Source organism: Xiphophorus hellerii, chromosome 1, assembly GCF_003331165.1.
Source record: "Xiphophorus hellerii strain 12219 chromosome 1, Xiphophorus_hellerii-4.1, whole genome shotgun sequence".
Taxonomy (NCBI): domain Eukaryota; kingdom Metazoa; phylum Chordata; class Actinopteri; order Cyprinodontiformes; family Poeciliidae; genus Xiphophorus; species Xiphophorus hellerii.
In genome coordinates this window covers 28742912-28754203 of record NC_045672.1, presented here as the reverse complement: position 1 = coordinate 28754203, position 11292 = coordinate 28742912, and the positions used below count along the sequence as shown (strand labels likewise).

At 36.2% G+C, this 11292-nt stretch overlaps 1 protein-coding gene across 1 annotated transcript; it reads left to right on the top strand.

Annotated features, from left to right (window-relative positions):
- Positions 1-1776: 1776 nt before the first annotated feature.
- Positions 1777-6253, top strand: pfdn4 (prefoldin subunit 4). The gene is made up of 4 exons (XM_032558526.1): positions 1777-1880; positions 2225-2332; positions 3146-3286; positions 5672-6253. Exons 1-4 carry the CDS (start codon positions 1803-1805, stop codon positions 5801-5803), a joined length of 459 nt encoding a protein of 152 aa, XP_032414417.1. The 5' UTR covers positions 1777-1802; the 3' UTR covers positions 5804-6253.
- The last annotated feature ends 5039 nt before the right edge of the window (positions 6254-11292 follow it).

The window sequence follows — 11292 nt, the reverse complement described above, 5'->3', positions numbered from 1 at the left end:
ATTCACTCTATGTTTCAGTGAGTCTGATTATACTTAGCTTTACGCCAGCTAAGTAAGTGTTTGCATTATTTTAAAGATGCATTATTTATTGAATTGAAATTCTTATGATAACCCTTGTCATCCACAAAAACAATGCCTCAATTGTAGCCTTTAGTCTGCAGACTAAGGTGGGAGTTGGATTCTCCTGTTTGGCCAGTGCACTTCATGCAAACGCTTCATGGCATACCAACGCATAGCAGCCTACTGGTTTTATTGGAGGCAAAGACCTTCACAAACAGGCCATTGATTTTCAGACAGAAAACTGGGATATTTGCAAAGGTTCTCATGACTGTCCCAAATCGTTATGTGTAATAGCTTATTGTGGTGTTGCACACAATTAGATTAATGGTGCTCTTACCTCGCAGATGTGTTCAGCAAATATTTGACCGTGGGTGCAGTACTGTTTGCTATCCAAATATGAGTAAAGCAGCAGTTCCGGTTAATGTTGGATCTACTTTGGAAGGTTTGCAGATTCTTGTGTTGTGATAATTGTTATATGTTAATATGTTGTTTAAAATGTTTGAGCAAAGCATGTAAGTGCAATGTGTATTTAATGTAAGGATGTAATTTTGGTTGTAGACAGTGCTGCGAAGAAAAAAGGCATAATGGCCACTAAATGTTTTCTTAGGAGTTGTCTGTTTATTTTAGTTCTTGGACTTTCTCAAGGGAATCTTTTTTGTTGTTATTTGAGACAGTTAATCATTCCTAAATATTTGGTCGCTTGAACTGAAAATGCATAAGAATTATTTGCTTGAACAAAGTGAAAAAGGTTGAAAATTGTTCCAAATTCTTCATATGTCTAGATTTGTGTGCAATGAAGCTGGACAAGTGAAGGGGAAAAAAGACCTGGCTTGCAGAATATCAACAGTACCTCAAGAGTGTGTCACCAAAAGATAGAAAAAACAATAGCATTGTGCAATGCTAGTTGTTACAATAATAATAATAAAAATTATTATTTTGGATAAAGTCACATCTGTGAGGCTTTCTGGTGTCACAGAGGAAGAACTCTGGCTAATTACGTATATATAATTTTTCTGTATAGACAGAAAAAATGTGTATTCATTACTACAGTTACAAAGCAGCCTTTGCTCACCTGCAGCTGAGGGATGAAGAGAGGCTCGTCAAATAAAGATTTCAGTCAGTGTATAAAAAACAAATTATTCTCTATTGCTTTTTATTAGAATAGAAATGGTTTGTTTTGGAGTAGGGTTTTCAGGAGTTCAGATATGTAATTTGTATTTAAAGCATTTGATTAAAAAGAATAGCACACAATGCTTTCATTTATTTTATTTATAATCATATTGGCTTGACAATACTTATGGTGAACAATTCCTCTGGACGTAATATGTTAAAAAAATCACACAACCTGCAGAAAAATCTAATTGCAACATTACAAATGAATAAAAATAGTTTATGAGCAAGAACAGGATAACATAGCAAATGTTTGGACAGGTGTTTATTTTATTTGTTCTGTCCTTCTGAATCTGATAGCTTGGATGGCATGCAGTCTTTAACAGTCCCAAATTTGGTTGGAAGAGTCCTTACAAAGACTTAAGGAAAAAGGGTGGTGTAATAAAACCACTCCTAAAGGTAAATTTTTTTCAAAAAGGTTTCTTAAAAGATTTAACTGAGGAAATAGAACTAGTTACTACTCACCCCTGCCATGCATATGTATTTGGGTATAAATGTGTTTGAGTGCAGCATGGTTGTGAAAATGTGTATTCGAGTGCAATGTATTTGTCTCCCGGTAGAAGGCGGTGCAGATGTCAGGTTCTGCTGAGCACCGCTGTTCAAAAATTGAAGAAGTCAAGATGGCAGCCGCCACCATGAAGGGACCTGTAGTAAGTGATGTATTAAAGAAATACTTTTGTTTACATTTATATACAATATGTATTTGCGGAACAAGTGAAAGAGTTGAGGTGTTGGAGAGATAGAAGTCAGATATATTGGTATCAGGAGCATTTTTAAATTCATGTCACATCCTCGTGCAGTGAGCTAGCTAGGGAGCTAGCTCCAGTCCCTCAGCTACTAACCGTTATTCTTGTAGTTCAGGTCTTCAGATATGACGAATGTTATCACAAACCAAACAAGAGCAGCGAAAGCCAACAGGACGCAGATTTGTGGTTCTATCTGCCGTATTTGACGTATATTTTTGGTGAACCTGCTAACGGGAGCTTGGTTACAGGCGGTTGAAGACGTCGTCGTGACTTTTGAAGACCAACAGAAGATCAATAAATTTGCCAGAAACACGAGTCGGATGGGGGAACTCAAAAACGAAATAGAGTCGAAGAAAGTAAGTAGCACAACGGTTTTAAAACTACAGTATTGTGAACATAAAGACTGAACTATACTGAGTTGACCAGAGACGCATATCTGAAATTACTGTAACGTAAGGTAATATTCCTGCTGTCATGATGCATATCAGAACCTTCTGGTGTTTAGTTTGAATTAGAAGAATATACATTGTTCTTTACTGTCCCACAGTGGGGAAATTCACAAAGGACATATATATATGTAAACTAGTTTAAACGACTTTGCAGAAGAGAGACATTTAAAACATAAGAAAATATGACTTCTCAGTCATTTTAAAATTGCATAGGATAATTTAAGATTCACAAAATGTGTATATGTATAAAAAAGAGGTTAAGAAAACATGCAAATGACAGATAGAATGTTATTTGAAATGATAAAACTGCTAACAATAGCAGATATGTAGACGCTTTCTGAGTTTGAGTCATTTGGGAGCAATGATGTTTATAAAGTTTTTATGTTGCTGCAAGAAAGGATTTGCGGTAGCTTTACAGAATTGTTATATTTTTACATTAATGTTTGAAATATAACCTCAGTTATTTGTTTGCAATATTAACAGATACGAGCTGGTACACTTCATAACATTTGTTGACAACATTTTGATCATATCAAACTCATCTAATGTAAATATTACCTCATTATATATAGTAATATTTTATGTATAAATATAATTAATAGTGGTAGGTTTATTTTTATTAAGGAGTTTTACATCATCCTGAAAGGCTGGTGAGCTGCTAAATTAATGCCAACAGTTAAATAGCCCTCAGTGTAATTGTCTGCTAATATCGCTGTGCAGAAAACGCTGCAGAACCTGCAGGACGCCAGCGATGAGCTCATGATGTTGGATGACGACTCCTTATTGGTCCCTTACCAGATTGGTGGTGTTTTTATTGGCCACTCTCAGGAAGAAACACAAGAAATGCTAGAAGCTGCCAAGGTAAGTGTTTGTCATTTAGCACCTGTTCTTATTCTGTCTTTTCTCAAAGGTTAATATAATATGCTGTTTTGTTGGAGTTATATTCAAGAAGCTTAACATTATCATTTTTAGCATACCTGTATTAAGATGATGACCCTATTGCTCTCTCTTCTGTGCATTAAATATTTGAGAGGCAGAGAGCGGACGTAGTACATAAAAGAAACTAAGGTTCATTTTTAGGAGATGCTTATGAACTTGATGCTAACAGGGTTTGAAAAAATGTTTGAATGTCTTTTTAAATATAATGATAATGTCACTCAATAAATGTTCCTTCAATGAGGTTACACATTGAGGTAATCTATGTGTGTGAAGAGTAAAACAAACACAAAGCATGCAATGTGGTTTCCACATGTATTTGTACTAATACAACTGTGTCATCAAGTTATAATTTTAAACACCTTTTTGATAGAAGTGGAACAAATAGTTGGTATTTTGTAACCAGAGATCCTTTGAAGTTTGTGAAAGCATGGATTTTTCCAGGTATAGATGAGAATATGTGGAAAATGATTGCTGTTTTCTGGGTTTATTTTCTATCTCACTGTCCACAGTATCCATTTGTTCATTCATCCATCCACTTATCCACCCATTCATCCATCTGTCTGATCGTCAATTTCTTATAAATATGTTGGAACTGTGACTAACATTTTTAGCTCTAAATTGAAATGTGTTTTATTTATAGCTATGACTTTTTTCAACATCTTCAAACATTATGTCTGACCTCTGCACTCTTGTACTGTAGGAGTCACTTAGACCATTGCCTTTCAAACAAGTCAAAATTTACAACTTTTTAAATATTTGGGTTAATTCTTCCTTTAAAATGACAAAAAACAAAGCTTTTTATTGGCATAGTTTCAGAACCTTTTGATGATAACAGACCATTTCTCTCCTCTTCCATTTTCACGACCACTGTAGGACTAAATATTAAAGTCGACATATTCTGCATTTGAATCATTAATTGTAGGACTTCATTGGTTTTTTGGGGGGGGGGGTTTTCTGGTGGCTTCAAGCTAGACTTTTGTTTGCAGTAAAAATCCAAAATCATTGATGGTTACTTGACAACCTAGTGCAGACCACAATAAGTTGCACTGAGACTCCATGCTGCTCACAAAGGGCAGCAAGAGCAGGAAATACCAGCTCAGGTTCCAGTGTCAGATGGATTAGTTTGGTTGTTTGTGGTTCATTTACAAGAAAATTCTTGATAAGGGTCTAAGAAATATATTAAAGTTTCCCAACTTCAGTTTTTATTTCAATATGCAAAGCAGTGGTGTTGGTTGTTTGTCTTGAAAGTCTGCTGTCTTGCATGATTTAGATGTTTTCCTTGTTCAACATCATTAATCACATCAATCTCCATATCACTAATGTAAACCATGAAAAACATAACTTAAGGTCTTATTACATTGATTTATAGTATTAATTTCAATCATTTATTTAGGATTTATCAAACTATTTTTATTTTTTTAATTGATTGAAAGGAAACCCACAGTTTGTTGCTTACTAATTTTACTTTTTTTTTGACTGTAATATAACAATGGTGTCTTCAGTCAGAGGGTTCTTCAGATTTACATAAATACAGACCTCTACATAATATCTTTCCTGGCCACACCAATTAGTATCTATAAATAACATGTTTTAGAAGAAATTTGAATAATATGAGTTATAACAACATATAATTTTCCTCTGGGATTATTAGTGTTTTTGAATAGAACTGGTGTCTAGAAATCCTAGAATAGATTCTTAAACTTGGTAATCCGTTATGTAGTTTTGAATAATCCAGTCCATATTTTAGAGGTTCTAGCTGATATAACAGAAATAACACTTTAATAGGCTGGAAATTGGAAAACAATTTGTTTTCCAGTATATAACAATAACAGTATAATGGGGTAAATGTTTTATACTCAAAATTAGCAGAAAGCCTGCTGTTTACGATAGGATTCTTTGCATAAGAGGTTCTAAGGGCAAACTGGCTGCAAGACTTGATTCATGAATTTACTCAGGAAACTCCGGATCACAAAGAGAATGTTAACAGGGGCTTTCTATAATGGCTGTTTGTTTTTATGTTGACCCCTTCACATCCAAGACTTTGAGCTACAGGAAGGAATAAAAAGGTTTTTAGAAAAGAAAATGAAGCACCAGCAAAAGTTTGAAAAGCGTCTCTCACTTACACCCCCTTCTTAGTATTAGAAACCTGCAGGTCAGGAGAGAAAAGTAATGTTTCCTAATGGTTGATTTTTCAGTAACTTCAAGCTGGTTTCACTCACTGAAAAAGATACATTCATAAAACACATTCAAGAGTTTCACAGTGGATTCTGCCTGTCTTATAACTGGACTGTCCACATCTGTTGACAGGAAGCCCTGGAGCAGGAGGTCAAAGGCCTGGAGGAACGCGTGTCAGAGATCCAGCAGGTGCTGGGCGACCTGAAGGTCCAGCTTTATGCCAAGTTTGGTAACAACATCAACCTGGAGGCAGATGAAAGCTAAGCTGCCAAATGGAAACTAGAGGACTTTTACTTTTCCTTCCAGCTCATGCTTCAGATCCTTGATGATGCCAACAAAAACATGAACGTGGATGTTGATTGTTTGTAGGTTCTGGCCTATGTTTACACTGATGCAGAAGTCCGTGCTTTGATATTGGAAAGCATATTAAAAAGGACAATAACTGTTAAGATTTGGTTATTAAATTAAACAATGCAGATAATCTCTCATGTATGTACTCCTTAATACTTTGTTTTGTTTTTTTGTTACTGTTGATAAAACAGAAGTAAAAAGGTGGAACTTAATTTAAACTTGTTGCAAGTCTTACTGTCTCTAACAAAACCCGCATTAATCTAAAAACGCAGATTTTCTGCCATAAATGTTGGATAAAATCAATACACTTCCCTGATGCATTTGGTTTAAAAATGACTATACAACAGTTAATTGAAAAAGAGTGATGCGCAGAGTTGAAGAAAAAGCTAATTTATCAAGTGTCTTGACTGGGTCTTCATCAGTGTTTTAGTTAGACAGCGTAAAAGTTGGTCACGATAAAATGCTCTGCACTCATTCATTACTAAAATGTAGCAGGTTCGAATGAGTGTTTTTTATGGTTATACTAATATTTCAGATGGATATTTTACATATTGGTCAATGTCTTCATTAAGCTGAAATACAGAAGCAGTGAATAAAAAAGCACCATTTAAAAATCACTGCCTACTGCAATCACTATTTTATCTGTTTAAGGTAAAAAGCACTCAGTCAGGGTTATTAGAAATCAAAATTAAAATCAGAGCAACCAGTGTCAACTCTGACTTGCAGAATTTATCTGCGCAAAAATATTCATTAAACCTCTTCCAACAACTTAGAAATGGTGTGATTAACCAATAATGAGTAAAGAAATCCTAGGCATCAAAAAATAACTTCAGTATCTTAAGTAAAGGGGATTTAAAATATTTGCATACACAATAGGCAAATGTACATAAACCTACCATTAACCTCCTTCCACATTTGTCTTTCAATCATGCAATATTATAGGCTGAACTAAAATACAACTCAATTATGTCATGAATGTGAAGGCTAGTTAGCATGACCACCAATAGCTGCACACCTCTATAATGATGATCCTGACACAGTTGTTTCTTCACTATTGGCACCTTGAGCTGTGTGTGTACAACAAAGGTCTAATAAACTTTTATTCATGCTTAAAGTTACATACTGCGGCTTTAAATATGGCATAATCCGATCTCAGAGTGAACGTTCTGGGGGGATCAGCAGCTGCCTTGAACATGCAAGTTATCTGTTGATTGATTGACTCCTAAAGCCTTAGGAAAAACTTCTCAGCTGAATTGATTTTTGGCAGCAACAGTCATCTACAACATTATTGCTGATGTCTTCCCTCTTGGGACTCTGTAAATGCCTCCTTATTGTCTTTTTTTTGCTGTATTTATTTAGCAGTTCCTGACTGCTGCTTAACCTTTTCATTCCTATGGATGCTGTCTGGAGGGAGAAGCTTACTCCTACATGTATTTGTATTTTTTTACTGTAATACAGTGTAATATGTGTTGTGGCTCAGCTCAGGTCGTATTGAACCCACTTTAACTGCTGGATTTGTAAAGCCTAAAAACTGAAAAATTGCCGACTTATCTAGAGTTGGTTGGTTTTTGTAAAGAAAATGGCAAAGCGGTAATCAAGGGTCATTTGGTAAAATTACTCTGGAACCATATGCATGTGGAGCAAATTAATAACAAAGCAACAATCTGGATTTATCAAAACTATATCAAAACTCTAGCATAGATTCAGTTTAATTTAAAGGCATAAATCGATTTTCTATGCTTGTCCAATACTATGTAGAGTCAGAGGAGACAGGGGCCAACTCCAGGAATCAACCGGTGAGAGTTTGTGTACACCGCAGACAGCAGAATGCTCTCACATTCAAGCTGCGCAAATTCAAATTGAAATTAGTTCTCACAGTTTACCTAATTTATTGCAATAATAATGATTAATTCTTCAGCCCTCCCCTTCATCGTGAGTAAACAAACCAAAAATAAAATGTTCTGTATCAGTGTCCCTGCTGGCAGTGGCTCCCTGATGTTTGGACCCTTTGAGTATCCATAAAGATTATTTTTATTCTGCTGCAGAAGGATGGGGGTATGCACTCAGTTGTTGTGAAAATACTCCACCCTTTGTGTCGTCGCCCCCCCACCACCCCCCACCCCCCACGCCCTTTTCAGTCAAATATTGAGAATTAAACCTATGAGAAGCTTACAAATCCAAGACATCTGGACAGACATTTTCACAAATTACTTAAAGATGTAGTTATCTGAGTGTTAACATCTGAATTTGTTACATTATATATTTAAAAATTCTTATTTCTGGCTTTTAACAAATGCTAAAAAAATTTGGTAACCCTAACTGACCTTTAACAGAAAAGGTGTGATGGCAGATAGCAAAGGACAAAATTTTACATGCATTTTTATGCAATGTATAAAATGATCTGTTTTCATGTTATATATTTTTTTGTTTTAAATTAACTCACATATTTGGTTTAAAACATATGGATAAATTCTGGTACAAGAAGGATGATTTTCTGATGTCAAATTAATGCCAGAATATAATACCAGCCCAAATGTGAATATCTCTTTGATCGCAAACCAATTTGAATTTTAAAGGTTTTCTTTTTATTTGGGCCTTCATGGCTCCAACTGTTCCTATAGCCATAAAATGAATGAACTTCAGGTGTAAATTTTATTCCTTGCATTGCTGTTAGGACAAATTTCCCCCTCCTTTTTGCTGGATGGTTGGTGGCCCTCTCAAATATCAACAGTGCACAAACCTCATTAAACTGCATCCTGGAGTGTGGCCCCCGTCAGCTAATAAAACATCTAAAAGAAGAACCGGAGAGCTTGAATTCATAGCAGACACCACTGGAGGATCAAGATCTCAATTAACAAGTCTCTCCTCCCGGTAGGTTTTTCTGCTGCAATGATTAAGAGGAGCTGCACCCACACAGGCTTGTCTTTATGAACAGCTTGTTAAACCTTGGGCTCAGAGGAACACACATGGAAATGACTGGACTTATTTCCCCGATGGCCTTGTTTACTCTCTGTCTCTGTCCCCGCTCTTATTCTCCTTAGCTGCTTGTTTCCTATCTATTTTACTTCCCTGCTTCCGTTTTAACTACAAGCACTGAATGCTGATACATTCGAGCCCTCCAGCTGAAGTGCAAAAGCTCTTTGACAGTTTTTGCATGACCTTGTTCTAGTTTATTGCCAAATAAAAAAAATGGACTAATAAGCTAATATATTATCAAAGTCTGCTGGAGGGCTCTTAAGGCCCTTTGCTTTTTCAACTAACGCATAGATTACCTTGAAGGAGCACCATGTGAAGTCAAGCTAAGGTATACATTTGATATTTCCTGAATATTTTTCAGGCTTCAAGTAACAGCTGAAACATGCCAGTGGGTGTCTCTGTCTCTCCAGTAATTTTACAGTGAATCAACCGCTTTGACTTTAGCTTTAGGAAAAACCTTTTAAACATGTCTGCACATTGCAGATATTTAAGAATACGCCTGTAAAGTTCACGTCACGGTTCTGGCAGAAGAATCCTGAATAAGTGATGGAGAAAAGTTCATAAATATTTTCATGTTAGAACAAAGTTGAAGCAGAATGAATGTGTGTGTTTTGAGTTTGATATGCATCAAATAGAGCTTGATTACATCTTCTATTCTTAATGAAGAGATCTGTATTCTTTGCAGGTCTGGAAAGCCAGTGCACCGTCTCCTGCTTTTAGTTCAGAGTTTGTGAACGCTTCATTGTTTTTCGCTATGGTGAAAAATTGTTTGCTCACTGTCTCCACATGTTAGGCTAAATGTCAGGAGAGTCAACCCAGACGGCTTGAGGAAGCCACAGCCGTTCTTCATCACTTCCAGCTGTTGTCTCAGCCAGACCCTATTCATTACACACCATCCTCTGCCTCTCAAAAGCACAATGCAGCACCTGTCAAACGGCAAGCTGAGCCCATCATGGACAGTAATGCATGTATTTGTAGAACTGAGAGCCCAGCAGAATGGAGCAGACTGGATGTTTAGCTTGTTCTTAGCTCTGTTAAATGGCTAGGATGCCATGTGTATTAATGTTTGACGACTTACAGTTAAGGAGAACAAAAACAAGTGAAAAAATGAAAGGTTTTTAGGGAAGGCTTGAATTAAATATTACATAAACACAGTAGTTCCATTAAAATGGACAGTTATGAGAAATCAGGCAGTTTACCTTCTTGTTAGAAAAGCTGAGTGCAGATCCGTCCCCCCGTTTTTGGAAATTTATCATTTCATTTCTGTTACTTTTGCGCACATAAAGTTAGCATTATGAGTTTTAATAATGACATCACTAAAATGGATAGGCATAGATCTTTCAAAACTGTGTGCTTCTTGAATGCTACTGTGAACCCACCATGTTTCCTGGAAAAGGTTCTGAAAATGGGAACTCCTGGATTGGTTTGGCTTAAATTTATTGTGTCCCTGCTTCACAATTCTTATCTTGTTGTCACACATAAGTCAGCAACCTTGGAATAGGTTAGTAAACAGGTGCAGAGGAAGTAGCATTCTTTCTGGCGAGACTGACCTCATTTTTTCACTTCTGAAAATTGCCTACAAATAAAATAAGCAGAAAAAAATCTAATATGGGAATTCTGAGCGGTAAAAGATTAGTGAATTTAAACCAAGATGATTTGATATTCCAAGTGTTTTAGGAGGTCATGAGATATGAAAAGATACAAATCTACTTACCTTCAACAGCGTGTACATGAGAGAATAACAGGGATAATGTACTGAAAATATTAAGAGAAGTCTTGAAGCTTCAAATAAAATTGAGTGTTGTGAAGAGACAGTGTGCCAGAAGCCATCAAGGACACCACAACAGAACTCAGAATGCAAATGATTAAAGAGTTGCTAAGCTGTGTGTAACATACAACTGGTAGAAAACACTGAACGTGCCAATACTTTGTATACCTCTGATTGGTTCAATCCAATTAAATTGTAAGATTCTGTCAATTTTAACACCGATTAACAAAAAGCTGTTGAAGAATTCCTTCACTCCACTTTCTGCGATTGGGAACTGTGTGTGTTTCTGTGTGTGGAAGCACAGCCCTGTGTGGGAATATATTCTGTCATTCATTTCATTACTGTCCATCAAGCTGATCAGCTCCGACAATAACGGCCCAATTCCACAGTGTCAGCCGATGAATCATCTGAATGATGAAGACAAGTTTGTATATAAACCGATCCCTCGGTGAGCATCTGGGAAGCAATAAGGACTTTGAAGTGCTCTGAAAACAAATTAAGCATCCCAGAACCAGCATCCAGTGGTTTAGTTAAACATTTGTTTGTCTTCAATTTATGATTTGCCAAATTGGAAATGGAAATATTTAGCCATGCACTGTTAAGCCTAAGTATGTGGGAGTGTGACCTTATAAGCTTCCATCTATTATTTGTGTTAACC